Source organism: Amblyomma americanum, chromosome 9, assembly GCF_052857255.1.
Source record: "Amblyomma americanum isolate KBUSLIRL-KWMA chromosome 9, ASM5285725v1, whole genome shotgun sequence".
In the NCBI taxonomy this organism is placed as follows: Eukaryota; Metazoa; Arthropoda; class Arachnida; order Ixodida; family Ixodidae; genus Amblyomma; species Amblyomma americanum.
Window position 1 is genome coordinate 151,123,421 of NC_135505.1, and position 24,770 is coordinate 151,148,190.

Genomic DNA, 24,770 nt, shown 5'->3' on the forward strand with positions numbered 1-24,770 from the left:
TTAAGCTATCCCTTGTAAGAACAATTGACAGCACCAAAACATTAACATCTTTAATCTCCATCTTTTTGAACACGCACCTGTCTACACTTGCCACCTTGCGGCAATTTAGATTTCCTTGCAGGCCTTAAAAATGCCTTCAAAAGTTACCTCTTGTCATGTTCAATACAACAAGTATTTTACAGCGAAAACTTTACTACGCCAGCCAGCGAGCCATTTCGGCTCATCGCGCCGTATGCCGTATGTAGGCAGCCGTATGCCGTATGCAGTGGCGGACGAACGACCTTGAACCGCCGTTGCCTAGCAACTCCGCAGCCGCGCTCCATCGGATGTGCTCCGCTGGGGTAGAGGGAGAGGAGGTGTCGCCTCGCGGGGGGTATATATATATATATGCGCTTCGCCACAGTGTATTGTAGTCGTTATGGAGAGCGCTCAAGAGACGCAACAACGACAGAATGAAGCGAGGAAGAGACAACGCGCTCAAGAGACGCCAGAAGAACACGCCGCATGACTCGAGAAGCATCGTAACGAAGATGCAGCTAGAAGAAGTCGTGCCACGTCCAGGAGTAACTCTTCAACTGTGGAAGAGACCAGTTTGAGCTCTCGAGAGCGTCGGAATGAGACGCTGCGTAGACGACGTGCCGAGGAAACGAAGCTTTTGCAATTCAACTAGGGTCAACCAGAGCTAAACCACAGCCAATTTTTTTTCACTGGCTGTCTCATGCAAAAAGTGCATAGATGTTCTGAAACTTTCAAGCATTTTGTGAGCAGTGTAGAGGTAGTTGGCACTGGCGTGTCTAAAATGGCAAAGGCAGAGAGCATTTGCCTTTTGCCTCGCTACCCAAGACCAAATTGTGTGAAAGAATTTTAAATCACGTACGGACAAGTACTGGCTGTGAAAGACAAATAATGCAGAAAAACACACATAATAACGCTTTGTGGCCATATCTTCAGGAGAAGTGTGGGGCCACTCGCTTGCACACAGTGGACCCTGCCAAGGAATGCATTCAGGTTCATGGAAGAAACCATAACCCACGTAGCAAACTTCCTCACAAAGAACAGCACAGCAAAAGGCTTAATGAAATATCTGAAGTTCTAGCCATTTATTTGCAACTCTTGTGGCCTTCCACTTCGGTAATGCACATTAAAAATGACACCTGTGTAAGCCCAGCCGTTCACTTGAACTGGTTCACCAACTTGTGCACTTTGCAGTCAGTCCTAAGCTGGACAAAATTCACGAGGACGCTCCTCTCCAGACTCGCCTGAAAAGAAGAAAGGACACTGAGCTACAGAAGGTGTCCAGGAATGCACATTTTGCACAGTGGAAATCAGTAAGGGCATGCTTTGTCTAGTTCGCCTAGTTGCCTAGGAATCTGATTTTATTCATGGTAAAAGCTGGCAGGCAGGCAGCTTTGGCATCTATTCTTTTTTGTCACTCTTGACGTTAACGGCGGGGCCATGACGTGTAATTTTGAAATGTGAACTGCTTATTGCATCTTAATCATCACGTGGCAAGCTACAAAACCTCGAAATTTCAGTGCAAACGGTGCAGTAGTTACCTTTAAAATGAAATGCTTAGGTTTCTCTGTGGAAAGCTTGCTTGTCTGGCAAGTGTTGAGATCTCTGATGTCACAAAGCAACTACCCCACACGCCATTTCATTTGCTGCATGTTTTGCACAATGTGCACTTTAAAGCTTCTTTGTTCAGCGAAGTAAGTCATTTCCCTTTTTTCTTTCTGCTTGCCTCCAGCATAGTTCGCGAGTTTAGTGACACCCGAAAAGTGGGAATAATTGCACGGCTCGCTGTAATGCCATCATGGAAGAATGAATCATAGGTCACAAGTCATACTGTCTGTTAGTGTTAAGCGGCCGAGGGTCAACAGTGGTGTAGACCTGGACGAGCGCTTCTACAACACTTCTTTCTTTTTCTTGATTGGCGTGTTCGTCTGCACGAGTGCAGGCATCAATATTACTGAACAGATATTTAAATTACCTATACGCTTTAGGAGAGATCACTCAAGTGATCAGGCTCCGACATTACACGGCACATCCAGTGCCTGTTCTCACTAATATGCAATTTGAAGAGCGTGGTAGTGAGCAGTGTTCTCCGCTTACAAGTATTGCTACAACGCAAACTTGGTGATCAAAATGTCATATTAACACCAAGACAACACTAGTCACATTCGTGGCAAGAAAGAGGCAGCAAAGGCTCGAGTGCGATAGCCTCGTTCCTATAGTGAGCTGCTAAACACTGCAACTCAAGGTGAAACCAAGATGAGCACCACCAGGATCATCCTAACATTTGTGACCATGGAACACTGCAATTGTGAAATCAATGAGGTGTGGGAAACACATGCGGGCCCTAGGTTGCAGTGACCTATTTGTAGACCTAGTCAGTTAACAAATATACTCTTCCTAAGAAAGGAAGCTGAGTGACTTTGCAAGAGTGCTCCAATCATGAAATTCCCATCATGCAGTGGAACATCAGTTCCACTGCTGTGCCCACAAAGTCGTGCAGCACTAGACACTGGAAGATGTGTGAAAGATGCTGGTAACATCAACTGTTGCCAGAACATTAGATCTTCGTAATAGCTCGTGCTCTCAATGTTTGCAAGTTTAAATGACATAACAAAATTTTGCTTGAAAGTTATTCAGACGTACAAAATACTACAGAAAGACTGGCAAACCCTCTGCACTTAGCAGGATGAAGAAGCGACAGCTTTGCTTCGCCCCATGCCTGTCCAAAGAGCACATCCACTCCCATAGAGACACACGTGGCCATAGGTGGCACACCCTATGCTCTCTCTCCCCTGTCCAGAGGCCCTCCCGATGGAAGTTTACAGCTACGCCCAAGCTGCTTACCTGAAGAAAGCCCCTCAATGTAAGGGTATTCAGGCAAAGTTGACAAATGTCCGACGAAAGAGCCACTGGGCTCTGTACAAAATATCTGGGTAAACAAGGCATGAACACACAGGGCTGAAGGGGAGGAACGAGCAGTACAAGACAGGCGCTGACTATTAGCTTATTTACCGCAGCGACACACTACCCTTTCTAAATATGGCTGTGGCTGTATGCATAACTTATTTTATGCAGTATGCATATGCACAATTTGCTTGGAACAAACAGCTACTGGCTCAAACAGGGCACTTTCTGGCATCATGAAGAAAAAAAGTTGCACCGACACAAAGTTATAAATGAGACAATGTAGATGGCAGCATGTTAGGAAATGCAACATGGCCCAGATATGTCTTGTTGTTTGGTTTGGCAATAAGCACATAAAACAAGAGAAGAAAGAGCCTCACCAGTTGGTCGTCCCGACAAACGTCTTTGAGGTTTTCCGGTGCCACCACCAGCAGGTTACAGAGGGCGTGCAGGACGTCAAACATCTTGTCCAGGGCGGGTATCTTGAACTGACGGGCACACTTGCGGTACTCGTTGTGATCACAGATGAGGATCATGCCACCTGAGCACAACACAGGCCAACAACCACTGCCACTGGAACCAGGTGCCCTACACCTGATGAAGCTTCCTCTTTCATCCAGGTCAATATTTTTCACCACCACCATTTCATGTTGGCATGAGGAAATTCTGCATGTCTATGTTCAAACTAGCAATTGACCTCTGGCCGTCCTGACTAGAGCACTGCATGGGCTCGGGCTAGCCCCGAAATTCAGGCCCGGCTTCAAGTTGTGGGCTAAGCCCTGCACACAGAGAATGTGTGTCCAGCTTTTGATTCAATATTGCAGGATGAAGTACACTTGCGGTATTCTAACAGCAACACGGATGAAACAGGGTCATTGTGTGGGCTGAGCAAAAAGACTGCTCAACGCTTATTTACTTATTTTTTGGCGTCTTTGTTGCACAGTTGCATAGGCTGTTACAAAGGTGCCTTTGAAGTGTAGTTTTCTCATGCAAGAAAAATTACAAATAGTGTACATATTTTTTCGGTGTTTGGAATATCTTGGAAATGAAAAAATCTCGGCGCTCAAATCTTTCCAGGGAGTTCTTCATGGACGCAGAATGAGACAAAGCTGAACTTTGCCATTCGTAGACCGAGTTTAATCAGTGTCGCCCACAGTGCGATGCCCAAGTAACTTCGGATGAGCACGTCAGGCCGTCAGTGCTTGAACAGCCATTAAAGTCCACTCTTGCAAGTTCTAAGGCACAAAATCCAGCAACGGGCTGTGCTACTGTGGTACTCTTAGTAGAGTGTTGCAGTGCTTCATACATGGCTCAATTGCATGTGCATGTTTGCCTGCTAAAGTACAGAGCACCGCTGCCTCGGGCTGTTTCAGCCATCAGCAAGCAAACGCCAGCAGTTGTACTAAAAGGCACTCCACATATACTTAGTTTTGTGTTAACACTTGCAAATGCACATTTGAAGCCTTATAAGAGCCCCTGGAGAAAGGCCTTCATTCAATGGCTCAATGGGTAGCTTCTTGTTCCAAGATAGTTTTCAATTGTGCGTCTTACCTCTCAAAAACCCATTTGTATGCTATCAGAAGCATCACTGGAAAAGAGTATATATTGTTTATGCCACTTCGGGTTTTTAAAGGGCACCTGTACCACTCTTTGAGAATTCCGCGACATTCAGGGCTTCAGATCAATATAGGCTGTAGGCAAAGAATGCCAAGTTTTTTTTTGCGTTAGCTTTTAAAATGGTGACATAATCGCCGATTAAATTTTAGGCTTCTCCCCAAAGTACTGAAGCAGTGCAGAGATGCTTGATGTGATGTCACGGGCAGTAAAATTGCAAATTTCCACTGCAATCAACCACACCCCGTTGTACACCATAGTATTCTGTCAAACAACGCTCGGTTGGCTTTGCCTTTGGCGGCATTGGTTTTCTTCTTTTGAAGAATGCGTCTAGTATTGGAAATGTACCGGTACTATAGATCATGCCAATATGTGCCCCTCACTTGGCGCTGTGCGCTGTGGAGAAGCTTGAAGGTCATCGCAATTTTAATCGGCTATTACGTCCCCATTTCAAATGTTAGCCCAAAAGGACTAAACATGTGTTACTTGCAAGTTTTTCAGATCTCACCCCCTTTAAGCCCGTTGAATTATAAGACCTGCACAACTGCCCTTTAACACATATTATGAACCAAAGCACCAGACAGTGGCCCCCACCATAGAAGCCCTTGTGCACGGGAGCAGTTCTCACATCACCAAAGCCATGCATATGTGCACTCTGGGAGTGTCACATGAAACTAATTTGCGGAAAATGCATGCTTCAGGGTGACATGAATCTAGAAACACATGATGCTTTGCTTGTGCTGCAGAAAGCAAATATACGACAGGATAACCACAGCCCTATTCTTCAAACCCAAAATTTGCACTCTGTTCAGGCATAAGTGCTTGGATGCTTGCCACCAAATTGCTGTAAGAACAATAACTGCAACTCAAAACCAACTGTGGAAGAAGAGCATATGCCTGGAGTTAACTGCCAGCCTAATCACCGGTACAGCTCCTCCTAAAGCTCACTGAGCATCTCTCTCAGTGCGAAGCACCATCTGGTTCAAGCACCATGCTCACTCCAAAGAAAGGAACGCACTGCATTATGAAAAGAAAAAAAAAACAAACCCGAGGCCCTTGTAGCATTGCACAAGGTGCATGGCAGCAGCAACAACAAGTGCCAAAGAGCAATCATTAAATTTGTCGTGAAGTGAGTGTTATATGTATCGCAGATGCCACTGAGACTGATTTAGTCATGCAATGCCATCCGCCTTTATATTTGAATTCAACACTCAGCACACTCAACTACAATTTTCTACACCAGGATAGAGCAAACAAAAAGTAACAGTACGAGATAAAAGCAAGGATAACACAACTGTGCCATGCTGTTGCCCTTTCTCATGCTCATTTCTGAGTGCAGTTTGTGCCAGGCGCTACTGCAACCAACTAGCTCAATAGTACACCTTGACAAAAATGAACAGTTAAGACTTCTCAGCCAGTTTTCAGCGAATTTGTGGCACACTGACTGGACACTCCAAAAGTGAAGACATGGGCGCCATTGCCACAAGTGGATGTAATTTCCTGAAGGTTGGCTGCGGTAGCAGCAGCAGTCTTTACCTGTTTATCCAGAATTGATAGAATAAATGTCACTGCTCAAAACACAGGATAATTGGCAGTTTGCAAGCAACTGAGCACCAGCTAGCTCATCTCAATCAACTCTTTGGTTTGGATGCACCGAAGCTCATAAGAGAAATAGAAAACACCACACCTACTGTTCCAAAATATCAGGCTTTGTTGGTGGAAGTTCCTGACTACATATACAGCTTGGATATTTTTCGTCACTGTGCAAGCCCACAGAGAAACCTTCCGTTGGGTTATGTATTTACCGACAAACTGAACGCACTTTTTTTTCTCGAAAAAGTTACAAACACATGGGGAGGCACATTTGTTACACAGGGTAATGTGTTGGTAAAAATTTATATTCAGCAGAAAAAGAAGCAGGCATGTTTATCTTGCTGCATATCCACTGTAAAAATAAATATGAATTTTTTTCAACTGATGTTCAAGGCATATATTATAGCAAGAAAAGACAACACTCCTGAGAGAGTGTCCATCATGTTGTCTTCTTGCAAGACTTAATAAGCCTCAAGCGACAACCACAGTTACTCCACCTGGGACTTGGCATTTGGTATGAGTGACTCGTCCTGAAAGCTGCCTACAGACTGCATAGGGATCACTTCCGTATCACTTTCAACCCCCTGGCGGGCTCTTACCAACAGTGCTGTACTGAAATGTCTGGATGTGCTCGTATATGGCCCTGTGGAACCTCACGCCCAACTCCAGGAGTACAGCATCCACGTTGGTACCATCCAGTGAGTCCCTGACCTTCTCAATGCACCTCGTGACGTACTTGACAACTTTCTGGGCCACCTGTCAGGCATTTCAGAGCAGAACAAAACTTCAGTGAATTTACTCACAAATCTTTAACTGACTAATACACTGTGTAGCGCAGCAAAAGACGAGGACACAAGAGACGAGAGACGAACACCACGAGCGCTAACTTCCAACGTGGTGTTCGTCTCTCGTCTCTTGTGTCCTCGTCTTTTGCTGCGCTACACAGTGTATTGGAACTATGTACCAACAAGCCCAAAAAGCCACGCTACTTTAACTGACTACACTGTTCACTGCCTTTTCCTTAGTTCAAAACTGCCCACACATTCATCTCGACAAGCAGCACAATGGGAGGTGTGCCAACAAAACTGGTCTTCGCTCTTTGTTGCTTCTAGCACTGTAAAGGAAACCCTAAACGATCCCCTTGTTGGACAAAAGAGTGATATCAACTTTCTTCTTAAATGGCAACAAAGTGGAAGAAATAAATCAATAGAATGTTATAGTAGAATACAACTTAAATAAAGCAGCACTTGGTAAAACTGGGCTACAGCATCCTATATTACTCTGCCAGCCAATCACAACAGTAAGCAAAATCAGCTTTTTAATGTGTGACCTCATAAAACAAGCCAGGAGTCAAAATTCTAGAGCTTATAATTTTTTTCCTTGTGATTAGCTTCTTGTTTAGGTAACAAGAGAAAGTTTTAACCATGGACTACTACTTCTTTGTTGTAGAGGAATTCTGTGCGGCGGTCCTGAATATGGGCGGAACTTCACTGCAGACTTCAGTTATGTCTGACTAGAACTTCAGTTGTGTCTGACTAGAGGTTATGCCATTTTTGTTAATTTCCTAGCCTTGTGCCTTTAGCAACTTACCTTATGGTAATGCATAATATGCGTTCAGGTCAGAAGCGGAGACTTGCAGTGCATCGTCATCAGTTTTGCAATATCTTTCACATCTGTAGTATTCTTTCTTTCTGCATAGAGAATGTTCTCAACACATCTAACAAATTGGTGTCAAAGTTACTTAAAAGCCTGTGGCACCCTCAATTGACATTCACCGGTTGAAACATTGAAGCAAGCTATTCCAGGGAAAAAAATATTTCTCCAGTCCTTTCCCTTATTTCTTTTTTTTTCTCAAGTTGTGGTACATGGTATGAAGGTGTGCAGTGTATACAATATCATGTCCCACATTTGAGGAAATGTCACAAATGTGTACTTGTGGCATTTCTTTTTATACACAATTAAAGTGAGAAAAAAAGGAGCAATGCTCATTATTGGCTAAAAAAAGAAAATCTTACATATGGAAGTTAGAGTGGTTTTCATGACCAGGCTAAAGGTTTAATTAGGTCTGGGTATCCCTGAACTGGTGGAAAGAGTGGTTGGACAAATGCTCAGGAATTCTGGCTCCTCTTGTACCAGCTGCTCCTCTCGAAACACAAAGGGTGGAGCAAATTCCTATCATTATGCAATGTGGCGAAAATAAATCATCACCATTACTATGATTAGTATCTTTTTTGCCTGCCCCATAGCTTTACAGCCCCTTAATTACCTCAACACATCTCCCCCTCGTCTGTGGCGGGCATGGTTGGTGTTTCTGGCTCTCACCAACTGGCCGTGATCCTTCTGGTGGATGGCTACCTATAGATCTCAGTCTTTCCTAAAATTTAACCCTTCTTTCCTCTCTCAAAGGATTTAAAGCAGTCAACCCACCCCAGGTATAGCACGGTCTACTGCTTCGGGCATTGAAAAAAGAAGTCAGTAATTCTTTGCCTTCACACTGCCTCCCGTAAACTTGATAAAAGTGGAAAAACAGACTGGAGTGGAACCAGTATTTTCGGTTGCAGAGCAGTTTTCTAGGATGTGTAATAGTGAATGTTACTTGTCAAGCGACGCAGACCAGTCATAAGTAACACATATCCACTGGATGTGTTGAAAAGATTGTGCTGCGATGCAAGATGTGCAAATGGGCAAACATCTACAGTAGAATCTTGATGATATGAGCCTCATGAGGCCGCAAAAAAATTCGTATCATCCGCAATTTTTTACCACCTATAATGAACAAAATCCGTATGCAGAAGCAAAGGAAGTGCATTCATGCTGACCTATTAACGGCTGATGGGATTTATTTACTACAGGCATGCACCGTTGCTCACTGTTCCCTATGCATAAAGTGCGACTAGCGATTGCGGAGTTGACGATGCACGGGCAGTGCTTAGTGGTTGAGGGTGCAGTTGCACCTTGCACATTTGTATCAACCATAGCGGCGCGAGAGAAAGTTTGGAACATTCCAAACTTGGCACATTGTATACAATGCACTCCAGCCAAGGAATTTTATGAATTCATACTAGCTCTGTTCGTATGACTGGAATTCTACTGTATATGAGAAACTAAAACAGCACCGGTATAACATAACTGAACAGGTTTGGCCATCCTGGTGTTCAGTGTAAGAAATGCAGGTCCTCACCACAGATAAGTAAAGGGTCATGTTTACCGCAGAGCTCATGAGCCACTAACATGAGAATTCTTCCTGTTAGTAGTTGCTTCTCCTTTGGGAGCCAAGCATAAGATGCGATTTCTATACATTCCTCAATTACAGTGAATTAGTAGCTTCTGTTCCACTTATATGAATTTTTCCGCACAACTTTAGAGCACATGGTTCCATGCTTACTGTATGTGAGAGGCATGTGAATAAGTAAACAAATGAATTCACACAAGAATTGCCAAGGCTGACTTGACGCATTTCCAGCAAGTCTGCAATGCAATGCTTTTAGAAAGCTGGCACTCGGCACAACAAGCCGTAGCTGATGGGCCTAGGGACACAGAGGCACATTCTAGTTCCAGCATCAATGCAGATGACTCTGCAGACGTTAGCAGAAAGGCTCTCATGTATGAATAAAACAAGTTTGCAGCCATCTGACCTTTGTTGTCTCAATGACATCCTCCACTTCTGGCTTGAAGTCAGTTTTCCTCTGTTCAGTCTGAAGTATACAGCGCACCCAGCCAATAATGGCTGCCAGAGATCGATCCAACCCAGTGTCCATCTTGATCTCCATCTGTTCCGTCAATTCCCGCTTCTTCTGCAGGCACACACTGTGTTCAGGCGTCGACCTGACAAGGAAGCATGCACAACTGGCTTAACAGGAGTCCACAATCTGCCATCCCTGGCGCAGAAAACAATCGCCACACATTTTGATGTACATTACGAGGAGTACTTGTGTTTTCCAAATCGGATACCAAAACATGCCCTGACCAATGCAATTCTCACCATCATGATGTCTTTTTGTAGTTTTACCTGCATGGCACTTTTGCTACTTTTGCATGGCCAGACTGGTAGCGTACGTGCTTAAATCTTGGTGTCATTTTGATATGAATGATTTTCTTGCAAAACTTAGCCATACTTGTATATAGTGCACACACACACAACACCGTGCCAACGAGTCAACAAAACCACTGTGACATCCTTCGTAAGTCACGGAGGATTACAAGTCTTTCCAGAACATGTCTTCAGCCACACGTCAGTTTGGCAAGCATGACTTGCCTTCCAGTTGAGTGACTAGGAGAAGTTTCACTTCTACGATGAGGCCTCTAGCGCGCACAGCTGACGTGCTGATGGCATGGCAGGACTCCGTGCTTATCTTTGCATAAGTCTTATCTGATAATCCTTTCTGTGGCTCTAAATAAGGAGTGTGTGAAACCTTCTCTGGATAACGGTGGTAGCAACTGTCATGCTTGAAGGTAGCCTTCCCATGAAGACAAGCTATAGTAAAGCCATTTTATGACAAACTGTTGTTCGGTTTTAGTTTGGCTTCCGAAGTGACACAGGCTATGCGGGACGCTGTAGTGGAGGGCTAAAGATCATTTTGACCACCAGGGGTTCTTCAACGTGCACTGACATCGCACAGTACACGGGCCTCTAGCATTTCACCTCCACCGTAATGTAACTGCCGCGGCAGAGATCGAACCCGCGTTTTTCAGGTTAGCAGCCGACCACCATACTTTTGTTCGTAACCTTGCATACAACTTTCCAAACACTGCAACCTCATTCCCTGTGTTTCATTCATGCATACTTTTCTTGTTTTGCACTTACCAAGCCGACGCTTCGTTTACAATTCCATTCTGTTTATTTCCAATGTTTTGTTCCAATGTTTTGCGCTCTAAAAGTCGACTGTTGCATTACAATTGTGGCAGCGTTACATTTGGGAACTTAATGTGGTATCTTTTACGCCTCAGCCGTAACTAATACGCACTGGAAGTAATGTTTTTATTTTTAGGGATAATATTAAAGGCTTGTGATGTCTCTGCTTCTTCAACGTTGCTGCACAATGTGAAACCTTGATGGAGATTTAGTGGTCCATTGAAGAGAAAATTTGAGGCTAATTTTGAAAAGTTGGTCCTGGCTTTGTTTCTTTTGGCATTTCATAACAAATGACAGTAGGATGATTGTTCATCGCGCATGAATCTGAGATGCTGAGGAATGCAATGAACCTCTATGTTTTTCTAAGTACATGTGCAATAGTTCTTGAAAGTTATTTTGTTTAATAAAAATTTTCATTAAATATGGATGCTGGAGTTTTCATGAGTGCTGGGCATCTAAAAGAACTGCACAGCAGGCTTTAACACACTGGTAGTTGTCAGAAGCAGTAGTGGTTTACTGGTTTGGCAGCTTGTAGTCTGCTGGGCAGCCACACTTCTCGCCTTTGTCTGTTTCTAGCCATTCGGCTCAACTTCTTCACAACAATCTGGCCGCTGCACGAAAGGGGCAGCCACCCTGGCGAACGCCGCTGGAGTGGTTCACTAAGGTAGTTGACAGGGGATATTTGGCAACCAGCTTGCTGGACAGGCCCGCTGGAGTCGAAGGTACCCACAGCCACACATGAGCCTCCAGAAGGAAGCTGTGGGCAGGTTGACTGCTGTTGCAGCGGGCTTTCTTGTGGCACTGCTATTCAAAAGTCAGGGAACGGGCTAGCTGGCGGCATTCATCAGCGTGCCAGGCAGCTTCCAAACCAAAGTGTACTCCGAAGTGTTAGGACAGTAAAACAGGATGGTGTCGCACAAAGATGAAGGCTCGCAAGCACACAGGCGAAAGAATGGACTGAATCCAATGGTTGCTTGAACAGCGGTGTTGTCGGCATATGTAACAAATGGTAGAATATTTTAAAATAAAGTGCAGTTCAGAAATATGCATGAAAAAATACATATTCCTGCCAAATTCAGCTGCATTTCATGCATAAATGACGAAAATAGTCTTAATTGCCTTAAAGTCTTTTTGAAACTAGCTTTCCCAATGAAATGCTGTCCTCTGTGTCTTTACTATCCAGACATACCTTACTGGTCATTTAGTGAATGCTCGTTCCATTTATTCTATGTTCAGTGATGCAAGAACAACTACTGTACGCCGTGACTAGTCAGTGCACTAATGTGTGAAATGTTGCAAATAGTGTTTATTTTCTAGTTTAAGTAAATGCACTTGCTTTTGCACTGGACACTCTTTCTTTGTGATGTAAACACAGTCAACTCTCGGTAGTGCAAACTCAGAGGGGACCAATAACTTTTCTGAATTAATTGCAGTATGGGTTAACAGGACCCTTTCCAACACACTGGACGTTGGTGCGACCAAAGAGGCAGTTGGAAGCAAGCAAGTTTGAATTGAGGAGTCAACTGTACGTGCCAGTATACATGTTTGGAATGTTCAGTACGCACCACACAGAGTTCTGATCATTTGTCGGATGCAGCTATGCACCTAGCACCACAAGTTTCCACATTAATGTTTACAAACCCAAAAAGGGCAAAAGCAAAAGTAAAAAAAATTGGCAGGGGTTCAACCCAGCTGAACCTAGTTTACAGACGGGAACTCAATTAAGCATAGTCAGACACGGTTTGCTGTGGTTTACCGTTTCCTAGCTCCATCCTTCGCCAAAGTGTCTGGTCAACATTTTTGATCATAAGAAGGATCAGATTCAATCAGCCATCTAAAATACACAGCCGAAACACTGGTTCCAGCGCGCGACTCCTCCATGTCTATTTGCGAACGTCAAGCAACGCTTCATGGTTTTTATTATCTTATCAGATAACCAGCGAGTCAAGTGGTTCAGTGCAACTGCGAGGTGGTGAGCATTGAATCGCGTTGTTCAATGCAGTTGCGAAGGCGAGTGAATGCCGCCGGCTCCATGCGCCGCAGCTGCGCCGAGACACGGCGAGTCACATGGTATGACGTCACAGCCACACCCCTGCTCCGCCGCTTGAAGATCATTCTTCAGAGAGACATGACCTTGAGGATTTGCATGAGAGGAGTAGAGCTTCCGCTCTATAAAAATATCTTGGGTTCAAGTGACGCTCTACAATGTAAAAAGTCAATACAGTCGAACCCGCATATAATGAACTTGGGGGAAAAAAGCCTAAGCGTTCGATATAACGAGGAATTTGATATAAAAGTAGCAGTAAATCTAATAACACACAACCATAATGAGATAGGAAAAAATGTATTTCTATGACAGCTACTTACCGCACGCAGATTATCGACACAAATAGCTGTGAATTTCTTGTTTCTTCATCTTCATTGCCTTGAAGAGAACAACACTTCGATGGACTCTGAACGGCTGAGACCACAGGCTTCTATACACGGGCAATAGCGACGAGCCATGCTGAGTGCATAGAGCATGTCGAAGCATGTGGGCATAGGTTCTGTCAAGACCTAGTCACAATTCGCATCAACGGTGTCCTGGTTATCCATGACGTTGGCATGACGTTGGCTCTCCTTAGGTCCCGATGGCGCCGTCCGCAAAGACAGTCGCCTACGGCTGCCCCATCACAAGAAATCATCATCATCATCAGTCTAACTACGCCCACTGCAGGGCAAAGGCCTCTCCCATGTCTCTCCGATTAACCCTGTCCTGTGCCAGCTGCGGCTACCTTATCCCCGCAAACTTCTTAATTTCATCTGCCCACCTAACTTTCTGCCGCCCCCTGCTGCACTTGTGCCTTCTCTTGGCATCCACTCTGTTACCCTTAAAGACCATCGGTTATCTTGCCTTCGCGTTACATGCCCAGCCCAAGCCAATTTCTTCTGCTTGATTTTGACTAGGAAGTCATTAACCAGTGTTTTTCTCTGACCCACTCTGCCCTCTTCCTGTATTCAGACTACTGGTTCCATAAATCATCAAGATCCTTGAAGGCTTCTTCAAGCTCACCTGACAAAGAATATGCTCCGTCTTCTCCGGGAAAGTAGAGACCAGAATGTTGGAAGCAGTTTTGTATAGTTTCGTTTTGGCATCATTGCACAACCCACTCAGCACAATCAGGGAACCTAAGAGGTCGACTTTTAGGTCCTTTCCTGTCCTCAAGTTCTGCAGGAGCCATTCATCCAGACATTTCCTACAACCAACCATCCCCGTGTGGATTACCCTTGGTCCAAGGGTTGAGGTACCAATGCAGTATTCAGCAGCAGGAAGCGAAGTGCAATGTTGCTGAAACTAGTACTGTAGCAGTGGACACAGCCACTGTCTGTGATGAGGCAGATGTTGCGAGCTTGGCCTACCAGGACGTCGTTCCAAGACTTCAGGCACTTGGCAAAAAGTTCGCTGGTCATCCAACCACTTCAATTAGAGCTTAAATTCCATTAAAGCGCTCTCAATTAGATTAAAGTGCATTCTCCAAGCATCTCAGAGACTTGCTTTTCTGCGGGAGTTTCAGCCCGAACGTCAGTCTTGCTCTTCAAAAAGGTGCTCACATGCATTTTCAGAATCTTGTACGCTGCAGCAACTTCGGATTTCTTCTCACCTCGTTCAACTCACTTGATAATTTCCAGTTTCATGGAAAAGGGGAAGTTCTGCTGTTTTATGGCTGCCATCGTGTGCACACACAGAGACAATGCAAACCATGCGAAATTGACAGAGCGGATGTAACAGCGCTTAGGACGGGACAAGGAGATCGAGACACACACATGCACTGCGCATGTCTCGTTCCCTTTGTCCCATCTTAAGCGCTGTTACATCCTTTCCGTAAATATGTACCAACTAGCCCGCATCAGCCCTCTTTTGGAATTCATGCGAAATTACCGATGGTAGCACGACACACTGTATGTGCGAACTGCGTGGTAACGCGGGCACAATTGATGGAACGTGCTAAAATGCATATTCTGGTTGGCTGGGTACGCGCTCGCCACCTTCGTCATAGAAAACTCATGTCGTCATTGGTTTGTGCGCCCAACGCAGCACCATAGCACAAATAGCGCTTGAAATTCCATGCAGGAAAGCTAACTTCCGAAGGTGTGGTCAGGGAAAGCCAGTTCTTGAGTCACCAGGCATTGCCCGACGTTTTATCTATTGGGTGTGACAGCTAATTTTTGTATAATGTAGCTGTACATTTTCCTATACACTCATGTGATAGCTTTACAATGCTCAGAAATTATTCGATATAAAGGATAACTCGTTCTAACCGAGTTTGACATAACTGGGCTTGACTGTACGGCGACCACAGTCTGCAAATGTACAGGCGCGCTGCAGGAGACTCACAGAAGGAGGGGGGCGACGTTGTTGTTGAAAAGCTTCTCAAGCAGCTGGTATATGGAGTTGCACTGCCTGACCGTGTCGAAGAAATAAATCTCTGGCTCGCTCTTTGGCTCTGAAACGGGTATTGCTGGAAACAAAGAAGCAGCAAGGATACTACAGGTCAAACTCCCCGCAACGCACCAAAAATGCGCGAGATGCACTGGGCTTTTTTGTGAACCCTAAACATGGAAACGCCATTGAAACTCCGATACATACATGTTCAATGCCAAAGAGCTACAGTAGCTGGCCAATTTTTCCGACTCCGATAATTTAGACTTTAGCAATATTTTGGACTTTGTTGTGGAATGTGTATAAATTCACAACCAATATTTCAGACAGAGCAGAGCCCTAAAGTTATATTTCTCTGACCAAACCGTTACGAGCGGGCATCACTGCAGCAGTCACGCCAACTGACCACTGTACCGATGGACTGGCTTGGATAGGTACATAGCAATTTCTGTACCTCAATGTTGCCACTTGAGGCAACAGCACATAGCAATATTTGTGATGTACGATGTAGTGACAGCAGTATAAGAAACAGTCTAAAAAGAAAAGAGGCAATAGCGCTGATAATACAAGGGTGAGAGTGTCCTTCGTGATTCAGATGCTGCCGCCACTCATAGAACTGAGAGCGGGGAAGCAGGGGGGGTAGGGGTGTCATAGCCCCCTGCTTCCCACGTGCTTCCAATCTCAGTCCAGTTGGCCATCACTGCCCTGTAACGAACTTTGTCCTTGATTTGTGCGGTATGCATCTGATGAAATCTTGCACAGAGCATGTTTGTGCAGAGTGCCAGCAAGGGGCGTGCATTTCAGTGCAGCAGTGTAAAATTGCTTGTCCGTTCATGACATGGCTGTCAGCATAGCCTGTAGGCCGTGCAAATGGAATCAGCAGCGTGCAATGCACTGCGGACATCTGTGGTACGGACATGACAGAGGCATGACTCTGACTCAGATACAAGCAAATATTCCCGGTTGTGGGAGGAACTTGGCAGCAGGCAGAATGAGCAATATTTTTGCTCTGCTAGCAGTAGCAGTGACATTTTGCAAAATTTCTCCGTCATCGTGAGCAGTTTGAAGCCTCTGAGAAAGTGGCGATGAGGAATAAGGAGAGGTGGCCAGCGACCATGCCATCAGCTGTGTGTGGGTTTCATGAAGGTCCCCGTCAACTGCTAGTGCAAACCATCAACTGAAAGAATTATCTGTGAATTTTTTTCGAGCCAATTTTCTTACAGTAAAGTGATTTTTTGAAGTTCATAAATTTTTTGGATTGTCTGATTATTTGGACCCTTTTTTCGGTCCCACAGAGTCTGAAAAATCAACTGGCGATGTAAATAAATATAGCAAAGCATAAGTCGGTCCCCTGCAGCTACAAGCTTCCGAACGCAAGAACAGACAACTGCGTAGTCTCTGATAAATGCTAAGCAAAAAACTTCAACAGTAAAATTTTTTCCAGCACAAAAACACATGCACACGTGCAACAATCATATGTATGTACTCACCACGAAGGCCAATCTCAAGGGCATAATGAATGTGCTCAATGCAAAGGCCATTCAGGAGGATATCGAAGATCTGGGCCACATTCTTTGGCAATTCTGTAGGCTTCGAGAGCTGTGGAGGAGGGTAAGACAATGGGGTATTCACATGTACGCCCATATGAGCACACACCTCAAAAGCATACAGTAGAACCCTGCAATAGTAAACTAAGATTAAGTAAAATGAAACTCTGGCCCCGTTTCACCTTCTATTGACGACTGCACATTTTTTTGTTCATAGATTTTTTTAGGTAATATTGTTTTAGAAGAAACGGTTACAGTAAAGGGCGTCTGGCCATGGCGACTTACTTCCCGTAGACTGATGACATTGCGGCACGCGTGAAGTCGATGATCGCGAGGCTAGCGTTCAGAGGCAGATGGGTATACTGAAAACGATAAAATGGCGACTTTTGAGATGGCTACACCACCAAGCTAAAAAGGGTGAGGAGCAGCCAGCTTTTTGAAGACCTTGGGGCCGTGAGGCAAAGAGCGTGGCACATACGAAAAAAAGAAAGTAAAGCTGGCTGGTACAGCAGTGCATAGTGAGAATTTGAATTTCCACGTCTTCACGCCATTTCCTCTCCTCTCGTACGTTGAAACAGCACTCCTCCCCAGGCCCCACCAACTCTGCCCCTCCGCTACCTCTGTCGGTTGCCGATGCATGCAGGAATATTCCCCAGGGGGAAGGGGGTGGGGGGAGTTCCTGACTAGTCAGAGTGGCCACGGCCATGGTAGCTGTGTGACGTCTGAAAGAAGTGGAGCGGCGAACAAATGATAACCCCCGGCTGCTGACATCACTTGCATGACATGATGTATGTCAGGCTTCGCGTGAAAGCCTGCCATCACTAGTCACCACGAGGTGCGAAAGCAGGAATTTTGAAAAATGTACCGCAAATTTCCTGCTCGCTTTTGAGGTCTCGTACATGGTATGAACGCTTGGTGACCTGTACTCTACATAATGCATGCATTTTATGGCGAAGCTCGAACAACCTTTTCAGGGACGCTTTAAAGGTTGTGAGGCATAAATCAATGGTATCAAATCAGGTTAGGTTTCTCTTGTTGTCGACCTTCAGGCATGAAAACATGGCCATCCATGGCATATAAAGCATTTTGATGCTTCAGATGAGCTTTTGCAAAAGAAGGAAAAAAAAAGGACGCACCAACTGGCAGCGCTGAAAAGCCAGCTTACTCTCCTGCAAGAGGTTGATGGCCACCTCTTCGGAAAGAAAGGTCTCGCCACCAAAGTTCTCTACGGTCGGCGCAATGTTGATGTTGGACCGAGCACCCAGCTTTGCCTGGAGGTCACGCCGTAGGTCATGAATTCTATAAACAAAAAAAAGGCATGGCAAGAAATTTTAGAATTGAGGACGTTTTGGTGCTGCCAAGATCTATTAGGGTTGCGACAAAAGACAGATGCATCACAAAGGGAATTAGAGATGGCTCACTCACGAACATCAGCAGCCTGAGTTAAGTATGTTTTTTTTTACTTTATCACATCTTGGTGATCTTTAACTGGAAGTGGAGTTGGTGCCTGGCTCACACCGTGTCATGTGCAAAAGCAATGAACAAATTCATACTGTCATTAACACAACACGTTACAAGCAGCTGGTTTACTGACAAAAAAAAAGCCATCCCTCATTCAAAATAACATTGGTAAAGCTACCAAATAATAACCGAATTACTAGTTTCTAGACTATATTGTCCTATATTTTCCTCAGTTGGTGACTCCCAAAAAGCAAAAGGACAGAACGATGCTGAATAGTCGGTTGCTTTCAGCCAGAGCATGTCTGTTTCATTCCTGCTATACCTTCTCAACGAAAACTTGCTTAATACAACCTGATGTAATGTTAATGAAAAGCTGCTACAGTGCCTGATGGTAGACAGTGTTTTAAACATGCAGACAGGGAAAGTGTAGCGAGTGCAGCGCACCGGTCAATGCGAGAGTCAAATTTGAGAATGAAAGCAAGCACATGGAGGAGAGCGTCGCAGCTTCCAGGATCAAGGGACGCACGTATGACACCTGACACAACTCCTTCCCCCAACTGCAGTTGTGCCTGAACCAAGCTCAGAACTAGGAGGGAGTATCCTTGCTTACTGATGAATGCAACTGCTTGCTTACACAAGCTCAGTTGGCTTGCCCACCCCCTCGAGCCGTGCCGCCCATTCTTGGCAGCATTTAAATCAACTGCTATCTTGCACATGATGACGCTGAAAAGTGCATCAGATACTGATGAAAACAGTGAGATCACCTTTTTGTGTGCAGTGGCAATGGCCACGCTCGCAGCGGACAAGTGGAAAGTTACTGTCACCACGTAATTGGTGAAGCTGCAGACGTTTGAGCATAATGAAAATATTTGTGGAATGCATCTGCTCTCTCATGCTCATTGGAACCAAAGTGCCTCTGCACACAATGCGGAAATGCACTGCGAGCACGGCGTTTCGGTGTCCCTGCAGCTCTGTTACATGATATGCTGTGCCTGACCCATTAAGCTCATGCAAAGCAGTTTGGAAATTGCACTGGTTATACATTTAAACTTTTTTTTTTTTCCAGTTCCTGAAGGCAAGGGGTCAACCTGTACGACACATCAAACAACACACGTGAGTGGTGACCATCAGGCACAACTCTATTCCCCAACGGGCAAGGCAATGCCCCGTACATTTGAGTTTTCTTCCCTTCCACATGCTGCGATGAGGGAAAAACACTGTCAAAGCACCCATGTGGTGCCTGGTAGGAAGCACACCCTCAGGACTGCTGTGTAGCAATCCAAAGTGAGACAGTGCCAGGCCTGAACCCCCAATCTCCTTAGAAGCGCACGAGAGGAGGCAGCACTGACCCTCCGAATTGGAACTGTCGCTTGTGGTGGTTTTTGGACTCGTAGTATCGGTTGAGCACAACACAGCACTTGTCCCTCAGGTAGTGCGTCTCGATGGAAAGGTAGGGGTCCAAGTGCTTTGAGAAAATCTGCCGCGTCAGCTTCTTGAGGAAAGCCGGGTCACTGCCCATCTTGAATTTAGACAGGTCAGAGGAAAGCTGCATGGTCCTGGGGCACACCAAACAAGGCACTGCTTTTAGCATCTTCGACAAATGGCGCCGGTGCACTATTTTATCTTCGACAACTGCACTGGTTATAAGGCTCCACTATACTGTGGGCCCCTGCACATCGCATTGGTTTCAGGGTGACCGTGCTGAAAGTTTATCAAAAACACCATTTGCAACAAACTCGCAAGGTGTCACCTGAAGCATCACGAACAGGTTCCACGAAAAGAATCATCGTGTGGCTTGTCAACAGTGGCATAAATTAACTGTCAGTGTACATCAAACACTGCTCAATGACTCCGGTTTAAAAACTAATCATCAGTAAATAAACCAAGATTAGGTCGTTACGGCACTAAAATGACATAACCTGCAACACGGTTTAAATTTTTGCCAAATATGCTCACTATATAAGGGGCATGACTTGAGTGAGACAGCCAAGGATGGTAGGGAAGTACGTAGTGCACTGACATGCTTTGTGTCGCAGCCTTCATTTCATGGATCAATCGTGGAACATGTAAAAGATGCAAAACGCAGCGTGTTGCGTGTGAACTAAGGACTTCGCCAAGCAAGGCTAACTAAAGAGATAGCAGAGAGGGTTAAGCACTGACACTCTGTACAGAAAAATGCCCAATCAAAAAAATTATAACCATTCATTCCAACGTACAGAAAATATTGTTTGTGTTAAACAATCATATACTTCCGAAATCTGCCCTCATTTATCAGGCAAGGGCCAAACTTAAAGGGATGCTTTTTGCTCCTCAAAAGCGACATCTTTGCTAAAGTTATGGGGCTCAGCATTTTCTTCATGACCATGTTCATCATGTACGACCAGAAATATTGTCTAAATGTTCTCTGTTTTACACTCTCCGGTAAAACATTCGCCTTCCAAAAGACGCAGGTTCGATCCCGGCCGCGGCGGTGGAATTTCGATGGAGGCGAAATTCTAGAGGTTCGCGTACAGTGCGATGTCAGTGCTAGTTAAAGAACCCCAGGTGGTCGAAATTTTCGGAGCCCTCCACTACGACGTTCCTAATAGTCCGAGTCGCTTTGGGACGTTAAACCCCCATAAACCAAACCATTTGTCTTCCTGTTTTGGTGCTAGTTGAACAAAACAAATTTCAAACTCCACAATTTTTCTCATTTTCTATCTGCTATATTCCCCGTGTTAGGAGTGATCTCAAAATAACATGTTTTCAGATGGTTGATGCAATCCCCCGGCATTCCATAAGCCCCATCAGAAGCATTCATTTCAACTCGAACCATCCCTCTCCCCACAAGGCATCTGTCATTACGTCTTTATTGAAGAGAGCCGATATCATATGTTCTTCACATGAAGAAAAAAAGAAACGAGAACCAAGTAGTTTCTGATCTCCAAAAATATGGGTACCCCAGTTCATTCATTCGATGCATACGCCAAAACAAAAAAATGGAAAAAAAAAACAGCTCCATTCTTTCCCCAAGCATGTGCCAGAAGTGGAAATGCGTTTGCATCCCATACGTGAAAGGCGTGAGCGAGACGCTGGCTCGCATTCTTGGTAAAGAAGGGGTGCTAACAACGCACAAACTGACTACCACTATCGGATGCCTTCTCCCCCGCCCGAAAGACCATCACCCTTAAGAAAGGGCCCAAGGCACTGTATACTAAATCCCCTGCTTGGTCTGCCCGGCCTCGTACGTAGGGGAAACGAAGAACTTTGCGGAAAGAATGAGGCAACACAAAGCGAATGTCTGACAAATGATCCATCAGCGCAGCGCTGTGGCTGAACAATGCGAGGCATGCGACCACTGAATTGACTTAGATGGCTACTGTACTGGAAACCGAAGCTAACCCACGCGGGAGGCTTCTACTTGAGTCGTGGCACATCCAGCAGACACGGAAGAATGTTAATCCCTCCCTGGGGACACTTCCCTCTTCTTAGATCCATGGTTTGTGGCCACTGACCCGGAAGTCTCCAACACGAGGGCTTAAAAAGCCAAGCTATGCCTCGCTCGTAGTCACACCATGAAGGAGGGACCAAGCCGGTCTCGAAAAGTCGTGTTTTTCCAAAAATTAACTTGGTTGGCGTCAGTAATCTTTCTACTAGGCCAAAGAAGAGAAGTGCAGAAAGGGCAAAACAGAGCGCTGTGCTTCGTCCTTAAATCTACAGTGCCAACCAGCCTAACAGTCAACTCTCCTTTATGTGTGGGGGAATTCGCGAGATTTTTTTTTGTGATGAATTCCATGGTGGTTGAGAAAGCACTACATTATTTGGCGAGGATTTACCCAGTATTAAACGCTTGATTCTGCCAATGTAAGTAGACATTTTAACGCCTGATCAACTCTGATAACACACTTCGGTCAGTTGTCGGTCCCTTTAGTCAGCTTGCACACAGACTTCCTGTTTCTTTATTTTTCTTCTTTGCTTTGTCTCTAAACAACATTCACTACACGCATGTTGAAAAACCCGTTTACCGCAAATGTGCTCCCTGCATATTTTTTATGTCTAATTGGACACCTCCTTATGTGGTGCTATGGTCTGTATTGTTTCTTTATGTAATCTGAGCTGTCAAATTTAACAAAATTATGTCTGGTTAGGCATTCTGCAAAGAAACTGCAAGACTGTGCTGTTTCCCAAAGCGCACATCATCTCCCCTTGTCTGTGCCTGCCCTTATACAGTTCGACAGTGTCATAGCCATGGTTCAAAGCATTCAAATGCAGGCAGTTTTCAGCAAGCAGAAGTAAGAAAAAAAGTAAAAACACATACTTTGAGTAAAGCTCATATAGAGTCCTCAGATACTTCTCTGGGTCGCTGCGGTCACTCAAGTTTGACTGAATGTACTCCTGAAAAGAAGAGAAAATATCAAGAAGTCAGCCTTTGACGCAAAAGAAAAAAATTTTCGCACATTGTTGTGTAGCAAATGCTAAATGGAAGCTCAAAATCAGACACAAGAGCCTTGTGTCTTATCAAAGAGATGAAAAATTCCTTCACCTAACTTGGCACGTCATTGACGCGCTCCTTTGCATATGGTCGGCGTCACTATTGCATCATTTAATTTTCCCAGCTGAAATTTCCTTATGATCCCATGAAACATCCATTAGCAGTTTCTGCTTAATGTCAGAAAAATTAAGCCGCAGTCAAAATGCTTCCCTCAATATCACAACCCTCTCCAAATTATGGGAAAATTCACTTCTTAACATTTTTATTACTTTAAAGTTCCTGAAGGTATTCAAGTACAAGCATCACTTAAGAGTGACTTGCTCATAAAGAACAAAAGAGACAGATTAACCAGCTACAGGTCTCTTGTCCAGATGTAATCACAGTTGATATCAAACTAACACTGCCCAACCACTCCGAATGTTCTGGTAAAAAATATGCCTTTGAATATAGTAGTACTTCAAAGCACTTGTGTCACTGTCTTCTTCCCTTTCTTGTGTGTGGCTGGTTTGTGCTTCCTTTTGAATATCATACAACTCACCCAATTTGCCATCTTGCTTAAAAATGAATACTGGTCTTAAAACTGTTTTTTATTTCTGTCACAATCCCTATCATAATTGCCATGAAAGAGTGCTTTTTATGTACAGTCCAAATATGCAAACACATTTTGAATATCTCAACTAGAATATAAGCTATAAGGATTTTTTGTGGTTTTAATTGGGCTCTTCGTTACAGGCAGTTAGCCAAAAGATATTTATAAATTTACAGAACTGCGTCACCCAAAATGCACTTTGTTTAGTGATGCTGTTTATAGTTTTGCCTCAGTGAAAATACCTTGCTAAAAAATGTACGATTAGAACAAACAAAATGGATTGGCTGGTGATTAAAGGAGCAACTAAATGAATTTAATGCATAATTTAAAAGCTAGTAAAAAAAATTGGAGGACGCTTTTGCTTCGCCTTCAAGAGTGGAACGTGACAGCGTGTTGCAGCGCTGCCAGGGAGTCCACGGAACGCCATTGCCTTGCCCGTTGGACAAATCGCTTTGAGTCTCTAGGAGGCCTCTGAAAATAACACAGACGCTGCTCCACACTAGCACTCGTAGACGGCTACGGTTCCATCCCACACCCGTTAAGAAACAAGCGACACTACTCCGATGCAGAAAGGTCGCCTAAGTGTGCGCCATCTGCCGGGCCAGCGCCGTGCATGGCGAAGGGGGGTTTCAGTGGGTGCTACACGATGGCGCTACGACAGCATGCACGACAAGCATGAAGGAAATTTACTAGAAACGCATGCTACTCGCTTACTTCCGACATCTGTAATTCACATGCTCATAATTACTCATGCACTCCTCAATACAGGTGTCGAAGAATTCACTAGACCCGCCTATATTCATGTTCAAATGTCGAGCCGTCGTGGCAGAGTGGAAGTGTCCCTGTCTCGAACGTCAAAGGCCCTGGTTCAATTCCTCGCCTATACCTCGGCTTTTTATTCACTGAGTGTGTGTGTGCCTTCTGATTTTTATGCAGCCTCCAAATATTTCTGACGCATGGTGCCAACAACTACAACTACTACTGCTACTATGACGCTGACGGCTTCTCGACAAAACAAGCTGTATACGCAGTCACGTAATAGCTTCACCGCACAACTCTAATCCTCTCGGGTAAATTGCTCTCAAGCTCATTTCAATTGCCCAGAGCAAATCAGAGAAAAAAGCCCATAAGGCGGAGACTATTTCTAAAATCAGAAACAAACATAAAGTGACTTGAAGTCTGTGTGCACTTAGTGAGTCTCGGGAAATCAAGTTGCAAGAAAACGGCTGTAGCATTAGCTGCATTGCTCTGATGTCACCTTCTGAACAAAAGTAAACTTTCGCTTTCACAAAGGTGTTGAAACG

At 44.7% G+C, this 24,770-nt stretch overlaps 1 protein-coding gene across 1 annotated transcript in view; it reads right to left on the minus strand.

Annotated features, from left to right (window-relative positions):
- Window positions 1–1,076: 1,076 nt before the first annotated feature.
- Sec10 (Exocyst complex component Sec10) overlaps window positions 1,077–24,770 on the minus strand; it is a 44,449-nt gene continuing 20,755 nt past the window's right edge. The window contains exons 8-16 of the mRNA XM_077638125.1: window positions 22,704–22,780; window positions 19,756–19,962; window positions 18,082–18,244; window positions 16,889–16,997; window positions 15,354–15,477; window positions 9,762–9,951; window positions 6,726–6,882; window positions 3,300–3,460; window positions 1,077–1,259 (exon numbers count right to left, since the gene is read on the minus strand). Of these exons, the coding sequence (XP_077494251.1) occupies window positions 1,173–1,259; window positions 3,300–3,460; window positions 6,726–6,882; window positions 9,762–9,951; window positions 15,354–15,477; window positions 16,889–16,997; window positions 18,082–18,244; window positions 19,756–19,962; window positions 22,704–22,780 (1,275 nt within the window). The 3' untranslated portion in view covers window positions 1,077–1,172. The remainder of the gene's footprint in view (window positions 1,260–3,299; window positions 3,461–6,725; window positions 6,883–9,761; window positions 9,952–15,353; window positions 15,478–16,888; window positions 16,998–18,081; window positions 18,245–19,755; window positions 19,963–22,703; window positions 22,781–24,770) is intronic.